This window comes from Gorilla gorilla, chromosome 4 (assembly GCF_029281585.2).
Source record: "Gorilla gorilla gorilla isolate KB3781 chromosome 4, NHGRI_mGorGor1-v2.1_pri, whole genome shotgun sequence".
Taxonomy (NCBI): Eukaryota; Metazoa; Chordata; class Mammalia; order Primates; family Hominidae; genus Gorilla; species Gorilla gorilla.
The window spans coordinates 142,669,142-142,689,684 of record NC_073228.2 but is presented as its reverse complement, the minus strand read 5'-3'; the positions used below and the strand labels follow the sequence as shown (position 1 = coordinate 142,689,684).

The following is a 20,543-nucleotide window of genomic DNA, read 5'->3' as shown; positions in this document are numbered from 1 at the left end:
TTCCTTTAATGTGTCGTTTTTAATGATGCCACACATTCTCTTGGACATCACAACCACATTCCTCATTTAAGTCGAGAAGTTTGCCTTCACTAAGTAGTTCTAGCTGCATAGCTAGAGTTTTAAATAGCAGCAGGGTCAACATTTCCACAATCAGCTATTTCTTCCCTTTATATTCTAATCAAATTTCAATTCCAGGTCTATCACTTTTCATTTCTTTGTTGCACGTTCATCTTTGTTGTGTTGAATAATCTTTCAATTATTCAATTCTGTCAAGTAGTTCATGTAGGTTTATCACTAGGAGAAAAGGAAGCAATACAACTACACACTTTGCATAAACTGAACAGATTTGCAGGGAACTATCACCAACAGACTTTGAAAGAAGTGACATGACTGGTCATGATGCACATCGGTTATTTATGCAGCTATTTGTACACTTAAAAGCTAGCAGCGAAGTTTGTACAGCCACCCTTGAACAACATAGTTTGGGTTTGAATTGTGTGGGTTTATTTATATGTGGATTTTGTTCAATAAGCATACTGAAAATTGTTTCAGAGATTTGCAACAATTTGAAAAAAACTCATCATGTAATCCAGAAGTACCAAAAAATTAAGAGAAAGTTAGGTATATCATGAATGCATAAAATATCTGTAGATACTAGCCTATTTTATCATGTACTACCATAAATATACACAAACCTATCACAGAAAGTTAACCAATCAAAACTTATGCACACAAACACAGGCCGTACATGGTGCCATTCGCAGTCAAAGGAAATATAATCAAACATAAAATTAATTGTAGTACACACTGTACTACTGTAATAATTTTGTAGCCATCTCCTATTGCTATTGCAGTATGCTCAAGTATTGTGAATATCCACTTAAAATGCCATATGATGCATCTGCATGCGATACTAATCATCTCCACCTGAGCAGTTCACAGCCAGTAAATTGCATGACAGTGAAAAGTGATCATTCGTAGTTCTCATTCATCATGTTTAGTACAACACTCAAAACATTGAGAAACACCATGAAGCTAATACAAAGTGCCACTAGTGATGCTGGAAGTACTACCAAGAAGTAGAGAAAAGTCATGACATTGTAAGAAAAAGCTGAACTGCCTGATACACACTGTAAATTGAAGTCTGCAGCTGTGGTTGCAGGCATGAGCTACCGTGCCCACCCTTCTGTTGCACTTTTTTTTTTAGACGGAGTTTTGCTCTTGTTGCCCAGGCTGGAATGCAGTGGCGCGATCTCAGCTCACTGCAACCTCCGCCTCCCAGGTTCAAGTGATTCTCCTGCCTCAGCCTCCCGAATAACTCGGATTACAGGCATGTGCCACCATGCCTGGCTAATTTTTCTATTCTTTTTTTTTCAGTAGAGACAGGGTTTCTCCATGTTGGTCAGGCTGGTCTCGAACTCCTGACCTCAGGTGATCTGCCTGCCTTGGCCTCCCAAAGTGCTGGGATTACAGGTGTGAGCCACTGCACCTGGCCTTCTGCTGCACTTTTTAATGGCATTTGGGAACCCTTCTCTTGGTCAGCAGAAGCTGCTTCCCCTGTTACCTTGACATTTTTAAAGCCACATCTCTCTTAAATTATCAAACCATCCCTTGCTGGCATTAAATTCTCCAACTCTAGATCTTTCACCTCCCTTTTGCTTTAAATTGTCATATAATGACTTTGCTTTTTCTCGAATCTTACTAGTCTATAGGTATGCCTTTCTTATAGCAGCCCTGCACCCACACAGAAGCTGCATTTTCAACACAAGATAAAATTATTTTCATAAAAAGTGCAGGGTTTTCATGCTTGCTGCTGTAGCAGCTACAGCTTCATGGATTTTCTTTTTTTACAGTGGTCTGCTGAATTCATTTATCAGGAGTTCAAAACCAGCCTGGCCAACATGGCAAAACCCCGTCTCTACTAAAAATACTAAATTTAGCTGGGTGTGGTGGCGAGCACTTGTAATCCCAGCTACTGGAGAGGCTGAGACACGAGAATCGATTGAACCCAGGAGGCAGAGGTTGCAGTGAGCCGAGATGGCACCACTGCACTCCAGACTGGGTGACAGAGCAAGACTCTTGTCTCTAAATACACACATACACACATACATACATACATACATACATACATACATACATCTACATCTACTCTAATTTATTTTAGCTCACAGCCCTAATGACAAATCCTTAATTTCATGGCTAACATAAACTATTAGCAATGAAAAAATACATCAGAAACACACTGTATGATGGGTTAAAATATTCACATTTTCTCCATCAGCAAAACTATAAACAAGTATATAAATAAGCCCCCAGCTAAAAACGAGGTCCTCAAACTTCTGAATGGTCATCCTTATAAAAAAAAAAAAATGACACTAAGACTAACTTGAGATGTTTAATAAGTTTTATTTCAAAATTAAATGTAAAAAGAACCCATGCTCAAAACCTTGCTTAAAAAAATTGTAAAAAGGAATCAACAACTTTTTTTTTTTCCTCCATCTCTCATGTCTCTTAAAAGAACTCTAAAAATAAAAAAAGACGGCCAGGTACGGTGGTCACGCCCGTAATCCCAGCACTTTGGAAGGCCAAGGTGGGTGGATCACCTGAAGTCAGGAGTTCGAGACCAGTCTGACCAACATGGCAAAACCCCATCTCTACTAAAAGTACAAAATTAGCCAGGCGTGGTGGCACATGCCTGTAATCCCACCTACTCAGGAGGCAGAGGCAGGAGAATTGCCTGAACCCGGAAGGCAGAGGTTGCAGTGAACCGAGGTCACGCCACTGCACTCCAGCCTGGGCAACAAGAGCGAAACTCTGTCTAAAAAAAAAAAATGTGGCAGAAGGCTGGGCACGATGGCTCAGCACTTTGGGAGGCTGAGGGTAGGGGATTACTTGAGATCAGGGGTTCAAGACCAGAACTACTAAAAAATAATAATAAAAAATTAGCCAGGCACGGTGGCCTGGGTGACAGAGTAAGACTCCATCTCAAAAAAAATTTTTTTAATTAAAAAAGTTAAAAATTTAAAAAGATACCTGTTAGTTTAGAGTAAATTTATAAGATATCAAAAGTGCTCTCTGCACACAAAAGGGCAAACTGGGAAAACTGAGGTAGACAGGAAATATATCCAAGATTGCACGGTTGTAAAACCTGACTTTGTCCCAGCTGTTTCCAGTCAACTACGCTACATCTACTAACAAAGGAGATGAAACTTAAGAGAACTCAATACTACTGTACCATCTGCCATGAAATAAAATCTGTCATCCCCTGATGTTCTCTCCTGAGCTGGGAATAAAATAAGTTCCTCTGGAGTTTAAAACAAAGACAATGGGCAATTATAAAGTAAACAAATGAACAAAAAAACCCACAATTCTTTATTAGGAGAAGACAAAATCACGAAGTTTTTGAAGCATCAAATATCATGAGTAAATTCCCCTGAAAGCAACCAAACTTTATAAAGTTACGGGGAAAGGATAGGCTTGGAAAATATTTGGGTGATGGATAAAAAATAACAAAAGGCTTGTGTGTTTTAACCTGAACCTGTTACACTGCTCCTTTAAAACAAAGAATGCTATGAAGTAATGTTAATGAATATAACTACTTCTCTCCCAGAACACTACTTGGTGTAGATGAAATAAGGTATTGGAACTGGGTCTAAATCCAGCTTCGATATTTGGCAGCTGTGTTACTTTGGGTTGTTTTATCTCTAGCTGTTTTCTTTTCTGTAAAATGAGTACACATCTCCCATACCTTACTCAGTTGTTTTGAAAATTAAATGAAATAATATATGCAAAGCTCAACAAATACTTCTGTGCCCCCTTCTACTTTTCCATCAACTTTTTCCAGTTTTTAAACCTATTTAGAACATGTCATTATCCACACACCAGCTGTTTCTTACCTTTGTAGAAATAAAGTCATGATAGCAAGTTTCCTAAAGGACAGAGGAAATGTTAGCTTTTAATTTTAAATGTTGAAGCTGTAAAGGATGAGGGGAGCTTCCTTCACTCCACTGTCTGTAGTGCAGAAAGTAGTAATAATTGTTCCTTTTGTGCTAATAGCTACAACCAAAGCTTGCTGTGCCTTAAGTTTTTCCAACTGCTTTTTTTTAATTTTTTTTTTTTTAGCAGTTTTTTTGTTTTGTTTTGTTTCATTTTGTTTTAAAGAAGTTCTCAAGTCAAGCTGGGATTCCTTCCAGTTCTCAGGAACTGGTCATCTTCCTCATCTATCCCATTTACAGTGTCACATCCCAAAATTCTACAGTATACTACAAAAGAAAGGTTCCCAACCACAATGTAATGGCTCAGAAATCCAGCTATGGAAACATCTCTACTGCCTCTAAAAGTCCTCCAAGGAACCTCAATAAATAGGGCAAAGTTGTATCTCCTTCCCCAAAATAATACTAAGGATACTTTTAAACAGCTTCTTCACCAGAACCTTTCTACCTTTAAGGTCCAGAAAAAAATTTTTGCCAGCCCAGTAGAGAAAAACAGCTTATCTTCGATAAATTATACAATCTGCCCCCACCCAGGTATCTTCATTAATGGAAATGATTTTCATTTCCACTTTAAATAGCAGATATATAACAATCTGTACTGCACAGTGAGAATGGAGATCACAATGTGTTTATGTCCCGGGGAAGGGATGGGATGGTAAACACTACAACCAACACATACCAAAATATCGACAGAGCTTAATCGTAAGGTGGTACAGCCTGATGGGTGATTGTTTATTGTTTATTTTTACTTTCTATAGTGAATATACTTTTATATAAAAAAAGTTTTTAAATGATAAAAATGTCAATATCTTTAGTTTGTGTGTATGATAATAAAACTCAGGCTTCAAATTTTCTTTTTTCTGAAGTATAAAAATCCCATGGCTGCTAGTTCATGCAAAAATGAAAAAGTAAAACTTGCACATATTACAAAATCTTTCTGTAAAAGCTTATATAGTCAGCTAACTAGAGGGGTTTTATCCAAAATAAGAGTAAGCCAAGTGGTAAAATAAATGGGTATCTGTAGCCCCAATCTCATTTTTAAAATTTTCTGTAGAGTTGCTGCAGGGAAGAAGATTCAATGGTTACACAGACCTTGGTAGGCATTTCTTAAACAGAACATTTTACAGGAGCATATTGTTTGTTATCAACTGCCAAATCCAAAAGAGAAAAGAGATTTTAAAGACATTCACCTGAATATGCTTCTGCAAACCAGCAAAAACAGCCCTGCGCTAAAATGACAAAAGCTTCCAGGAGAAGAGTTAGACGCCATCAACTATCTTAAACATGTTCAAATTACTCATTTCAGGATCAGTTTCATGAGCATACTTGGAATTCCAACTCTCCCTTCTCCCACTGATTTCCCAGATAACCTTGCTCAAGTAACTTTGTTCTCTTTATCTCAAAATGATTTTAACTATCTAAAACCTTTTATTTCTTCTCAGATATAACTACTACTTTTTTTTTTTTTTGAGACGGAGTCTCGCTTAGTCGCTCAGGCTGGAGTGCAGTGGCGCGATCTAGGCTCACTGCAAGCTCCACCTCCCGGGTTCACGCCATTCTCCTGCCTCAGCCTCCAGAGTAGCTGGGATTACAGATGTGCGCCAACACGTCCAGCTAATTTTTATATTTTTAGTAGACGGGGTTTCACCATGTTGGTCAGGCTGGTCTCAAACCCCTGACCTCGTGATCCACCCACCTCGGCCTCCCAAAGTGCTGGGATTACAGGCATGAGCCACCATGACTGGCCAGCTCTTTTTTTTTTTTTTTTTTTTTTGAGAGTCTCACTCCTTCACCTAGGGTGGTGGTGGTGTGCAGTGGCGCAACCTTGGCTTATTGCAAGCTTCACCTCCCGAGTTCAAGTGATTCTCCCACCTCAGCCACTTGAGTAGATGGGGCTACAGGCGAGTGCTACCACATCTGGCTAATTTTTGTATTTTCAGTAGAGACAGAGTTTCACCATGTTGGTCAGGCTGGTCTCGAACTCCTGACCTCAGGTGATCTACCTGCCTCAGCCTCCCAAAGTGCTGGAATTACAGGCGTGGGCCTGATAACTATTTTCATCTGTTATTCCACCAACTTTCACTTTACAACATAATAAAATAACAGGACCAAGACTTCACAAAATTATCTCCTAACTTCAAGATAATCCAAAGTTAATACATGTTTCCTACCCCATCCCATCCCCATGTCCCACCACTCCCACCCAGCCAAATTTTAATTCATTTTCTATGATCTGGTAATAAAATATTTTCCACAATTGTCAATATAGATGCAAACTGGCAATACAGATGCAAAGAATAATAGACTTCATAACACAGCCCTTATAAGAAGGAACCAAATGGTAGTATATATTTGGCATAACCCACGTGCCCTATGACATGAGGACGATCCTGAATAAAACACTTTAATCTTCTCAATCAAGCCTTCCATTTATCAAGGAGGGATATTTGGTAAAAACAGACCCCTAGATGATATCCCTGTAAGTACAGATAAACTGAGAATAACTCAAAGAATCCCTGACAGATGCCTTAAGAGAACCTTCTGGGATGCAGTTGTTTTTTTGTTTTTTTTTTTAAATCCACACAACTGTTTATCTTTTGAAAGAAAAGAGGCCAGGCCCGGTGGCTCATGCCTGTAATCCCAGCACTTTGGGAGGCCAAGGCAGGCCGATCACCTGAGGTCAGGAGTTCAAGACCAGCCTGGCCAACATGCCAAAACCCTGTCTCTACTAAAAATACAAAATTAGCCAGGCATGGTGGCGGGTGCTGGCAATCCCAGCTACTTGGGAGGCTGAGGCAGGAGAATCACTTGAACCCGGGAGGCGGAGGTTGCAGTGAGCCGAGATTGCACCACTGCACTTCAGCCTGGGCGACAGAACAAGACTCCGTCTTAAAAAAAAAAAAAAAAAAAAATCAACCCAGGAAATAAACATTTAATATGAAGTTATTTAAATACTATAAGCCCATCTGAATCAGAGCAAGCCTAGAAAACCTCTTAACTTCCCCCCCTTCCCCATCCCCTGAGGGTAAGGAAAGAAGCTTTGAAATTTCTTTTTCCAGTTGACAGACAGAATGGATTTAAAAAAAAGTTAAAGTAACACACATATTCATGTTCTCATTTTCCTTACTAATTCAAGTGTGCCCTGCTGCTATTCAGAAACACTCCAAAGAGAGGCACTTACTTCCTGATTACACATTCAAATAAATGCATAACATGCATTTCAACTTAGAATCACTTTCTTAAGAAATTAACTAGTAGAAATCATGTTACTGCAACATCATGGTTGAAGTCATGCCAAAACTAAAATTTTAATACCTAAAATAACTTCCTCAGCTACACTGACTGTACAAATATATTAAGGCAGTAATATTACCCACTGTAACTCATAAATATTATTATCCTGGTTAGTGTTATTTATTTTTGTGAGCTTAACAAGACAGACTTTTTAATAAAAGGGGAAAAAATGAACCACTTCAAAATGACATTAGAATGTAATAACTTCACTCTTCTTTCCTCAATTCCAAGCTGGCTACAGCAGAACACAAGTCTCTGCAAAGCAGCATATGCTCACACAAGGGTAGTGATCCAGAAGCAGACAGCATCCTTGACACATCCCAAGTCAAAGAAAATATAGCCTCTGCCCTAAAGACTTATAGTTTAAGTCAGGCAGACAACTTTAAGACATAAAATTCCCAGATGACAACCAGCTAATGATTTTTCAGAATTTATATTTTGCTTTTCCTGCTCAAGTTAAATGAAGAACAAGAAAAAATGGATTAAATGGTGAGACTGAAGGAATGGGGTCAATAACAATTTTTAAATTAATTACAGTCTTCAGGAACATCTGAAAGGTAGGAATTGGAGTGGGAGCACTTCTAACAAAAGACCAAGCCACAATGGGATCACATGAAAAGAGACATCCACAAAAATAAGAGGAGAAAACAGGATGAAAATTCTAAGACAACAAGGGGAAAAGGTAAGATAACAAATGAGAAGCCAGAACTCAAAGGAAGAATATGAGAAAAAAATCAGCTGATTTCTTGCTAGTTTTAATAAAGTTATTGTACTAATCTGAAAAGCTAATTAACTTAACTTTAATCTTTTTCAAAATGTTGAATGTTTCCCAGCTACTGCTCTTCCAGAGCATCATTAACACTTTTTGAAATCCATACTCAACATTCCAAAGTAGGAACACTTGTCATTTTTCTCTTGTGAAAAATTAAAGAGCCCATATGTGAGATCAAGCTCATGATCTCAACCCGATTAAAACCACACTAACCAGATCAGACAAATTAAAATGCAATCTCTCTCACACACACCCACACAATGCTCTTCAAAGCTATGTTTTAAGTCTTCACATCATGAACCCAGCAAACCCAGATTCCATTCTGCCTCCTGTCTACGTCTCAAACTCTACTTAAAACAGTCACTGATACTTGCTTTGTCCTAATCACATCTGTCTTTTAACATCTATCTTCCAGGCTGCCTATAGTAGATGTGGGTACATCAGTCTGAAGCTGTCAGCATCTGCACTGGACAGGAGACCAATTTTCGCCTCCTTCAATCTTGACTCTAGTCAGTTGCCAGGGAGAAAATCATGCCTCAAGAGCCTGACAGCTTGTGCTCAATAACCTTTTGTCAGGGATGAAATACATTATTTTTCTGAAAACTGCCTTGCCAAGATTCACAGTGAACTATGTATATATACACATACACATACATGTGTGTATACATTTTTTCTCCCTATATACAAATTATTCAAGCTGTACCAAGGAAGATGGCATCTATGTCCTTAGCTTCACTACACAGTTATACACAATTACTGAGATAAATAAAAGAATGTCTTTCCATTAACATCAATTAAGAACTCTCATTTTCCATCCTTTCTTTATAACAATGCCCTAAGAGACCCTCAGTTTTATACGACTGGGTAATTTCATGCTTTAAAGATTTAAAAAAAGCTGAGAATGAGTGCAGCACACCAACATAGCACACGTATACATATGTAACAAACCTGCATGCTGTGCACATGTACCCTAGAACTTAAAGTATAATAAAAAATAAAAATTTAAAAAAATAAGAACAGCTACAATGAACAGTAATTGCCTCTCTAAAAAAAAAAAAAAAGCTGAGAAAACAAGTACCATTAGAGTATGCTCACAAATCAACTATAGGTACTAAGATTACCCAGATGCTTGCAAACTCACAGATTTTAACTATTGTGTTAGCAGACAATAAATATTCCTTTCTTGTTCTAAAACTAACAAGACCCTTTTTTTTTTTTTTTTTTTTTTTTTGAGACGGAGTCTTGCTCTGTCTCCAGACTGGAGCACAGCGGTGCAATCTCAGCTCACTGCAACCTCTGCCTCCCGGGCTCAAGCAATTCCCCTGCCTCAGCCTCCCAAGTAGCTGGGACTACAGGCACGTGCCACCACGCCTGGCTAATTTTTTGTATTTTAGTAGAGACAGGGTTTCACCATGTTGGCCAGGAGGGTCTTCATCTCCTGACCTCGTGATCTGCCCGCCTCGGCCTCCCAAAGTGCTGGGATTACAGACATGAGCCACCGCACCCAGCCGACATTTTTTTACATAAAAGATGATTTATGTAATGATTGAGATTTAGTATTTAACAACACTGACTGCTTTCAGTAAGTTGAGATCTTCTACTCAAGGAAAATGCATTCGCAGTATCAAAGTTTGCCTGAAATGGAATGACCTGAAAGCCAAAACCTAAAAAGAAACGTTTCAAAGAAATCTTAAGACAAATCTGTCTAAACATAAATAGATATGAAAGGGGAAAAAACTGTAAGCCAAACATTAAGATGTCTGCTTTTTATTTATGGACAGGAATATTTAGTAAAAGAACTTACTCTATCTTCACCTTCTGGCCATCTGGGGGACAAAGGATGTATAGTTGTCACTATAAAATGTTTTTTCAGCACTGAAGAAGAGGCTGCAGTGAATTACCCAGAGGTTTTCATGGTGTTTGCCATGAGAATAACAACACATACATGAGAGGTGACTGGCTGTGGTTAGTGGTATGATAGTCACAAAATGAAGGTCAAACCAAATGGCAGGCAGTAAGTCACTAGACTTAGCTACAATCAATCCTTTTGCTCTGTTCAGCAGCACTCAATCACCTTTTCCCAGACTACCATAATCTTGTCCTACCATTAAAACCAAAATTACAGACATACACAATCATTTCTTGATTTTCTACTCCAAGGTAATTTAACCTCTGCTATGCCATTAGATTAGTAAAGAGAAATCTAAAAGATCAGCATCTCCAGCCCAATGAGCCATGTCTCAATTTTTGAAAACTTGGTGGAATTCCAATTAAAAAGAAAAATAACAGGGCTTCGACAAATCAACAGAGAAAGGAGCACTAATGTTTATCAATACTTATCATTGCCGTAGGAACTCACACAAATACCATGTTTCAGATGTATTAATAAACATTAATACGTGTGATTAATGAACACAAAATAAGGTTTGACATCCATTACAAGCAAATAATGCAAAATTTTAAAAGGCAGCATTTTACACCTGTAAGAACACAGGTTCTTAGCAGCACATGCTGCCTCAACACCACCCTAAATGCCTCAAGTCACAGGAAAATAAATTACTACAACTTTTCACATACCAGGTCCCTTAGTTTTACCTATTGAAAAGATCAGCTACTTGCACAGGCCCTGCTGGCAGTTAACATGCATGACAACTGGCCAATTCTCTCTTTCCATCAATTCTGTTATAGCAGTCCCTTCCTGCACAGCTCCATTTCACTCCCCACTACTATGGTCATCTCCAGACTCTAGGTCCTACCTCTGGGCTGTCTACCAACCACTTTAACCCTTCCTGCACACAGCTAACACTAATCTCCCTGCAAAAACTCCACTTTTCCTCATATTCTGTATTGCCCAGATGGTGGAACTTCTTAAAACAGGAAGAAAATTCAAGAGACAAATTTCAATTTCTAAGGGGAAAAAAAAGCTTTTAAAATAAACACAAACCAATACTGGAAAGAGCTCCTCCTTGAGGTAGTGAGTGAGTCCTGTGTCACTTGATACATTCAAGCATATGGGACCTGAACCATGTAATGCCACATGGCATTCCAAGCCACCCTCTAAATATGCTCCAAACTAGATTAAACCTCTCCTGCAGCCGGATGCGGTGGCTCACGCCTGTAATCCTAACACTTTAGGAGGCCGAGGTGGGTGAATCACGAGGTCAGGAGTTTGAGACCAGCCTGGCCAATATGGTAAAACCCCACCTCTACTAAAAATACAAAAATTAGCCAGGTGTGGTGGCACATGCCTGTAGTCCCAGCTACTCGGGAGGCTGAGGCAGGAGAATTGCTTGAACCCAGGAGGCGAAGGTTGCAGCGAGCCAAGATACCACCACTGCATTCCGGCCTGGACGACAGAGCAAGACTCCATCTCAAAAAACAAAACAAAACAAAAACCTCCCCTGCCAGCAGTGCTCAACATGACTAGCACCCACCTCCAGCCAGGGACCTCACTGTTCCTCATGCCCACCTTGCACAGTCTATTTTTCTTACCTGGATGAGTTTCCTCCTGCTCCCTTTTTCTACCTTTCAAGATCCAGTGCAAGCTCAAATACCTTTAGTTAACTTTCCCAATCCCATGCTTATCCTCCCATTCCTCTGCCACTCATGCTATTAATTATTTTTCGTATTCATGTATCATTATAAGCTCTGTGGGGGGAAAAAACAGGAAAAACAGCCTCCTATGTGCTAGAATATCATCTCCCCCTCAGGGACCACACACTATCAACCAGCCCATTCCTCACTCATATTTCCCTGACACAAGCTTCTTCCTGGGAAATCTACTGTTGCTCCGTGCACGAATAATCTATTTGGCCCCTTAACTGAGCAAAATATGATTAGAAGCAGTGCAGGAATACAAAAAGGTGGATTTCAGTTTCTTTGGGTCTTCTCCCCCTTCACTGACCCAGAAATGCCCATGAGCTATAGGGAAGAAGCTACAGAAGTAGCAATAATACTGATCCTGGCCTTTGAGATCCAAGTATAAATTGTGGCTAATGGATTATAAAACACTGTTCTAGTAAGAAGCTGTTTCTCATCACTCCACTTCAAATTTAACATTAATGGGCCTCTGTTCATAATGTCTCTCCTTTTTCAAAAAAGCTTCATTTAGGTCTTCTCATCTCTGTCCCCTGAAAGTCCCCTATCCGGCTTAAGAGCCTTCTTTTTCTGGTCAGAGCCCTATTCAAGGATTCATAAAATACATTTATGTACCACAAGGCAGCTGCTACTCTTTATCTACTGTTAAAATGTACATGTATGGGGAATGTCTGCTAATGGGTATGAGGTTTCTTTTGGGGGATGATAAAAATGTCCTGGAATTAGATCATGGTGATAGCTGTACAACTCTGAATACCCTAAAAAACACTGCATTATATACTTTAAATGGGTGATTTTTATGGTATGTGAAATTATATCTCAATTTTTAAAAAAAACCATAAGATTCTCCACCCCTACCCATGCATTTACATTTGGCACTGGAAAGGAAAACACACTTTAAATTTTGAGAAAAGAGCATTTTCTCTTACTGTACTTCTCGGAGAATAATCAATTATCTTACTCAAACATTTAAGTGCCTATCACAGACCAGGTACTATCACAGATACAAACAGAATGGTCACCAGACCAGCACAGAACCTGCACTGCTGAAGCGTGGAGAGGAAAAGGCAACCAACTTAAATTACCACTGTGATAAGCGCTAAGACAAAAAAGTACAAAGGTAAGATTGATCTAATAAGGATGGGGGGATATGGGAGGTAAACAGGATCCTAAAATAAGAAAAGAGCACATCTAAGAGGCATATGTACACCTCTGCCTATATAAGGTAGCTACTCAAAAACGAAGCAGATTAGTAGTACAATTAAACTACGATCACAGAGATTTGGAAGCCATGCAATTGGTGACTGGCTCCTATCCACCACACGTGGCTCACCTGACCATTTCATTAGCCTTGAAGTCAAATGATCCTGTTTTTATGTACGTGAATTTTTTTAACATCACTTACAGCATTATGGTGAAATTTTAGTATACTCACAAATGTGCATATTCATTATTTATGTAATCAGGGTCTAACACAAAAAGAAAGTTACACATCAAAAACTGTGTACATTCCAATTTTTGGTTATTATGATTGCACGGGAAGCAATGGACATGTACAAACCCAAAGATACAGAAGGTCTAATTTTTGGCTCAAAAGTATAATAAATAAACACATAAATAACTATCTTTTTGAAGACAGTAAGCTCATATCTTTAACAGTCTGGGAAAACCCTAGATCAGGGTTAGCAAACTACAGCCTGTAATTTTTCTAAATGTTATTAGAACACAGCCATCCCCCATGACCATTTCTTTATATCTTGTCTATAGCTGCTTCCCAATACAACAGCAGAGCTGAATATTAATAGTTTCAACAGAGACCTTTTTTTTTTTTTTTTTTTTTTTTTTTTGGAGACGGAGTCTCGCTCTGTCACCCAGGCTGGAGTGCAGTGGCACGGTCTCAGCTCACTGCCAGCTCCGCCTCCCAGGTTCACGCCATTCTCCTGCCTCAGCTGGGTCTACAGGTGCCCACCACCACGCTCGGCTAATTTTTTGTATTTTTAGTAGAGACGGGGTTTCACCGTGTTAGCCAGGATAGTTTTCATCTCCTGACCTCGTGATCCGCCCACCTGGGCCTCCCAAAGTGCTGGGATTACAGGCGTGAGCCATCGCACCCAGCCCAGAGCCCTTATGATCAGAAAAGCCAAAAATACTTATTACCTGGCCTTCTAGAAGAAATTTGCCAACCCCCATCCTAAACAACGTCAACACTGATTCAGAACAAAGACATCTTAAAAATCCTTTAAAAATTAAGTGTTTCAGTGGATGGCATATTTTTATTTATCAGAAAAATTCAGAAAAGTTAGGTCAGGGTTTTACGTAAATGCTCAGGACCACTGAAGCCAGGGCAGGGAAAAGTGTTTGTATAAATTTTCTTTTGCTGCCTAAGAAATTCCAAGAGGTGGCAGCTTAGAACAATTATTAACTCCCAGAGTTTTCTATGGGTCAGGGATTTGGGGTTGGTCAGGACTGATGTTGTCTGAAACTTGACTGGAGGTGGAGGATCTGCTTCCTAGGTGGTTCACTCACATGCTTGACAAATGTGTGCTGACTGATGGTTGGAGACTTCAGTTCTTCTCCACAGGACCTCCTGAGTGCACTCAAGACATAGCAGCCAGCTTCCCCCAGACAGAAAAATCCATGAGAAAAAGTGGAGTGGATACGGCCCCATTTTTATAACTTTGTTCCCAAAGTAAATAGCACCACTTCTACCACATTCTAGTCATTGTAGGAATCACTAAGTTCAACCCATGTTCAAGGGTTAGGCTCTATTTTTTTTTAAGGGAGGGGTGTCCAAAGAATCTGCAGATCTATTAACACCACTACAGGGTTTCAAACGATGAGTAAATGGCTTCAACGACATAGCCAACAAGTCTCAGTTGATTAAGCAATCTGTGCTTCACATTTTTGTAATATGTATTTTGTTCTATTTATGATAGAAAAGAGATCTTATCACCATGTTAAGATTCTCCAAAGAAAAAAGTAAGGCATTTCAGCTTTTCATATCTGATGCAATAATGATGATGGGAGGAAGTTATATTTTGGTTTTGGCTCTTTTTTTCCAAAGAGAAGGCAAATTATGGTGGACAGGTCATGATAATAAATAATTGCAAAAGTGGACTAGGACAGAAAAGTCCTTATGATTCAGAACCACATAAAAGATTATCATATACAAACAAAAATAACAAAAGCAATTCAGATATGCATTCAAAATTGTGGGGGGTTTGGGGAGCAGGGAATGTATATTATACCATGATTGCTACATATTTGCACTGGAGAAACTTCTGAAATAAGAAACATATAAAGTCAAATTAAAAATTACCTACAACAATTAAATGCATTTTAAAAATAAATGTGGCCAGGCGCACTGGCTCATGCCTGTAATCCCAGCACTTCGGGAGGCCAAGGCGAGCAGATCACTTGAGGTCAGGAGTTCGAGACGAGCCTGACAACAAGGCAATACTATACTATACTATACTATACTATACTATACTATACTATACTATACTATACTATACTATACTATACTATACTATACTAAAAATACAAAAATTAGCTGGGTGTGGTGGCATATGCCTGTAATCCCAGCTACTTGGGAAGCTGAGGCAGAAGAATCGCTTGAACCCAGGAGGTAGAGGTTGCGGTGAGCCAAGATCGCACCACTGCATCCCAGCCTGGGAGACAGAGCAAGACTCCAACTCAAAAAAAGAAAGAAAAGAAAAGAAACGTCAGTCACTAGAGCCAGCAAACACTTGCCCAAACTCATCTGTTAATATAATTGTGAGTTTCGTTATAGAAGACAAGAAGGGCTGGGGAGGAGAATGTACCACAGAATACAATTAAGTAATAGCCTGATTTCCTCAACAGCAAGCTCAAAAACTGTCCTGAACTGGACCATTAAACTACTTTAAAATAAATTAATTCAAAACTCACTGTACTGGGTTGAATAGCATTGCCCAAAAATTCATGTCCACCTGGAACCTGTGAATGTAACTTTATTTGGAAACAGGGTCTTTGCAGATGATATCAAGTTACGATGAGGTTGTACTGGATTAAGGTGGGCCCTAATTCAATGGTTGATGTCCTTATAAGAAGAGAGAAACTTGGACACAGAGACACAAAAAAAGAAAAGTATATGATAACAAAGGCAGAGACTGGAGTAATGTGTCTGCAAGCCAAGGAATGCTAAGAATTGCTGGCAACCACCAGAAGCTAGGAAAGAGGCATCCACAGATTCTTCCTAAGTCCCAACAAGGAATCAAGCCTGCCAACACCTTGATTTCAGATTTCTGGCCTTCAGAATGTTGAGAGAATAAATTTCTATTATTCTAAGCCATCAAGCTTGTAATAATTTATGTTATAGAAGCCCTAGGAAACTAATATACCTGCCTAATTAGTACTGTGGAATTCTAATAATTTCATCATTTTCAGTATTAGAAATATTTATCTTCAGCCTGAAAACTGAAAAAATATTTACCATTGAAGGTTATTTGTTCACAAATTCAGAAAACAATTGGAGATGTTATCTCCATCTAAGGCACTGCCCATTTATGGGTACTGCCACAGGGATGAATTTGACATAAGACTCTGGACTATGCAATCTACCATCAGGCACGAAAGATCTATGAAGTTCTCCCAAGGGTTAGTAAAGCACCTGTAAATAGCAGGGCTCGATTTACCTTAGCTGATATCCAATAACCTAAAAAACCTACATCATTGTTGAAATTCTCCGACTGGAACACACAACTACAGGTTTCAAGGCCGGGCACTGTGGCTCATGCCTGCAATCCCAGCACTTTGGCAGGCCGAGGCAGGCAGATTGTTTGAGCTTGGGAGTTTGAGACCAGCCTGGGCAACTAGTGAAACCCCATCTCTACCAAAAATAAAAACTGCAGGTTTCAAGAAGTTTATCTTCAGTATTTAAAGTCTTCCTTCCACATTTGTAACATAATAAGGACAATTTTTCTAGCATTAATTATTAGTAAACTGTGGGTTCCCATTTTACTTTTTATCAATTCTGAATTTCCCAAAACATGATTCCTTTATACCCAGATTTATGTCAAGCTCCAACCAGTGCAAATATGCATGGCTGATTTAACATACTCTTCTGATACAATAGGACAATTTCTAGAGTATTTTCAGAGTAGGTAGATATTTTTCCATTTTATCACACCCATCTCTTCAGCATGAACTAAAAAGAAGTATTACACAGGATGAAAAGTAAACTTCAGTCCCATTTGTTTCCTATCAAATTGTGTTACATTTCTAAGACTTAACTATTACTTGAAATACCCAAGAGAAGTGGATTCAGATTCTCCAGATGTCCCTCTGCAAGCATCTCTCATGATTAAAATGAGCCAGTCCAACTTAATACATCTCTAATAACTAAGTTACTGAGCAACTGGCAAGCATAAGAATGAGAATTAAAATGAGCCAGTCCAACTTAATACATCTCCAATAACTAAGTAAGTTACTGAGCAATTGGCAAGCATAAGAATGAGAATACTGACCACAAAAAAAATCTTCAAACACTGATTTTCTAGAAAGGCCTGACTCTCTTTACCTAAAAAGCAGTAATGACCTACCTTGTTTTCGAACATCTTCTACAGCAGCCACAAGCTCCTCCTTGAGAAACTGGCTCTCCTTCGCAATTTTATCCCCCTTCTCCAAGAAATTCTCAGTTGCTTGTTCAACAGATGCAGCCAAAACATGGGCCTTCTTAGAACGACCTCTCTTCTTATTAGAGGGCCCTTTACTATTGGTGTTTACAAGGGTTGTAACCTAAAAGTTTCATTTTTAACATTAAACTGGAGTCAATTAAAATGACAAACTAATATCTTTAAAGACAGCAAGATTAAGTTATTCTTTAAAAAAATCACGAGATTCCACTGAACATTAACATACAATTCCCCATATTTAAGATATACAGCAATGATGCTATATTTAATTTCCAAAATAATTCAGCTTTCTCAATGTGTATAGAATTATTTAACACATATTTTAATTTCTCAAATATGATCATTAGGTTTTTAGTTTGATTTTACAAATTAAAAAATGATTAGAGACAAGTTAGATGTCTCTACTACATGTCACCAAGATGTTCCAGAAAGAGGTTAACAATGAACTTAGTTTTATCTGGAGATCACACTGCCACTGTTTTCAAACTTTGCAAAACATTTTAAGATAATTTGCTTCTGAAGTCTTTTGACAGTTTATTCACACAAATCTCAGCAATTAGTAAAGGTCCCAATAAACGAATGATTGCCCAAAGAAGCCTACAGTGATGAAGCTTTATGTCCTAGAACATTACCATCATTAATACACATCATACCAGATGATCTCTAGGTTAAAGATGATGAAGATATGTTATAGTGTAAATTTGCCAAACAAGACTCATTTTCTCTCTCTCTCTCTCTCTCTCTGAATCTCTCACATACAAACAATAGACATACTATTGCGAAACACTAAAAGTACACAGCTAGTTGCTAACAGTTTATGAACTACCCTAACATTGTGACATTTGTAGCATACCAAACCTAAACCCTCAAGTTGAATTACCTGCTAATTAATCCCACACAATGAAAGGTGTGTTAAGCAGAGTGAGAGACCTTAACAATCAAGGATCCAGACTCCACCTTTCTTGGGTTTCCCCTCTGAAGAAAGGTGAAGTATCTGCAAAGCACAAACATTTGCAAAGTTGCACTACATACCACGGACCCCAGTTACTAGCAATAAGACTGAAAAAAACGACAGCAGCAGCGTTCTCAAGGGTTAACTAAACCCATGCATCAATATTCAAATCATCTAAGAACTGTCACCTAAACTCAAGTACTGGAATTAAGGCTTTGAACTAAATAACCTTGCTCTTATGGTTGTTACCCAGGCCTGTGCTACAGAACCATATTACAATGTATTTGTGTTTTCAGATTCTTACCTGTGTAACAAGAGGCTCCAACAGTCTCTCAACTGCCAGAGTCCTGATCTCTAGACTTTTAGGATCCCACTTGAAGTTTATGTTGCCTGCATGGACAGCAGTCATCTCTAAATAAGAAACAAAAAGTCAGTCAGGCAAACATCAAACACAAACATGAAATATGTAACAAATCTTCTCCTACTTTGGGACTTTTGCATCAGGAAAGCTATATTCACTATAGATGAAAAAATTCTAACTAGCCTACACATGAAGACCCAGTAAACCTTACAACCTCTTAATATTTAATGATTTCAGGCTTACAAATAGGAGGGGTACTACAAGAGGGCATTCCCAAACACACAGAATGTTTCCCTTTGGGCTTCTCTAGCACCAAGACTTCCTACCTCAGTTCCTACTCACTTTATCTGCCCCACCTTTAGAAACAAGATGAAAAGCTAAAGTGAATGAAAGCTACTTTCTTTTTTTTTTGAGACAGAGTCTTGCTCTTTCACCCAGGCTGGAGGGCAGTGGTGCGATCTCAGCTCACTGCAAGCTCCGCCTCCAGGGTTCACGCCATTCTCCGGCCTCAGCCTCCCAAGTGGCTGTGACTACAGGGGCCCGCCACCACGCCTGGCTAATTTTTTTGCATTTTTAGTAGAGACCGGGTTTCACCGTGTTAGCCAGGATATGATGGTCTCAATCTCCTGACCTCATGATCCACTTGCCTCGGCCTCCCAAAGTGCTGGGATTATAGGCGTGAGCCACCGCACCCAGCCGAAAGCTACTTTCAAAGACATTGCTTCAAAAACGAGTACAGAAGATCCTGAGTTTTCCTACTCCACAACATTCATGGTATAGTAGTATCTAAAAGGTATGCTTCACTTCATTTTTTGATGGATTCCTAGAGAAGGACTTGTCTTATTCTATTAAAACATAATGTTTAAATCAGCTGCCCTCTGCACCCACAGCTATTATCACTCATAGCCAGAAGAAATTTCAAATCACACTTAGTCAAATATCACTGTATCAGTGTCAAGAGAAACTTCTGTCAGACAGCGGCTTTAAGAATAGGGAGAAAACATCAACGAAAATAACAGTCTTTTCTTCTAAAAGTAGTGCCTTCAATTATTAAAGAATAAAAGAAAAGAAAAGGCATGAAGTTGAGGTAAACACTAATATAAACTTTCTAGACAACAAACTGCTGGTAGACATTTAAAAGCTTAAAGGCTGGGCGTGGTGGCTCACTCCTGTAATCCCAGCACTTTGGGAAGCCAAGGCGGGCAGATCACCTGAGGTCGGGAGTTCAACACCAGCCTGACCAACACGGATAAACCCTGTCTCTACTAAAAATACAAAATTAGCCAGGCTGGTGGTGCATGCCTGTAATCCCAGCTACTCGGGAGGCTGAGGCAGAAGAATCACTTGAACCCGGGAGGCAGAGGCTGCAGTGAGTCAAGATTGTGCCATTGCACTCCAGCCTGGGCAACAAGAAAAAAACTCCATCTTAAAAAATAATAATAATAATAAAAATTAAAAAAATAAAATCTTGGCCAGGCGCAGTGGCTCACGCCTGTAATCCCAGCACTTTGGGAGGCTGAGGCGGGCAGATCATGAGGTCAGGAGATTGAGACCATCCTGCCTAACACGGTGAAACCCAGTCTCTACTAAAAATACAAAAAAAAAAAAAAAATTAGCCAGGCACAGTGGCAGGCACCTGTAGTCCCAGCTACTCGGGAGGCTGAGGCAGGAAAATGGCGTGAACCCGAGAGATGGAGCTTGCAGTGAGCAGAGACAGCGCCACTGCAGTCCGGCCTGGGCGAAAGAGCAAGACTCCGTCTCAAAAAAATAAAAAATAAAATAAATAAATAAAATAAAATCTTTAAAAAGTACATTTGTATGACCCAGAAAATCTACTGCTAAAATCTTATTCTAAAGTTAAGGAACATGTAAAAACTGGGATACAATGATGTTCACAACA

The 20,543-nt window shown here is 39.1% G+C and overlaps 1 protein-coding gene across 4 annotated transcripts in view; it reads right to left on the bottom strand.

The window, feature by feature from the left end:
• The window catches only part of CTNNA1 (catenin alpha 1), a 176,918-nt gene that overhangs the window by 131,219 nt on the left and 25,156 nt on the right, over window positions 1–20,543 (bottom strand). For all 4 annotated transcript variants that reach the window (XM_031010998.3, XM_055389134.2, XM_063705911.1 and 1 more), the window contains 2 exons: window positions 18,587–18,693; window positions 17,238–17,433 (listed from right to left, as the gene is read on the bottom strand). In XM_031010998.3, the coding sequence (XP_030866858.2) occupies window positions 17,238–17,433; window positions 18,587–18,691 (301 nt within the window). In that variant the 5' untranslated portion in view covers window positions 18,692–18,693. The remainder of the gene's footprint in view (window positions 1–17,237; window positions 17,434–18,586; window positions 18,694–20,543) is intronic.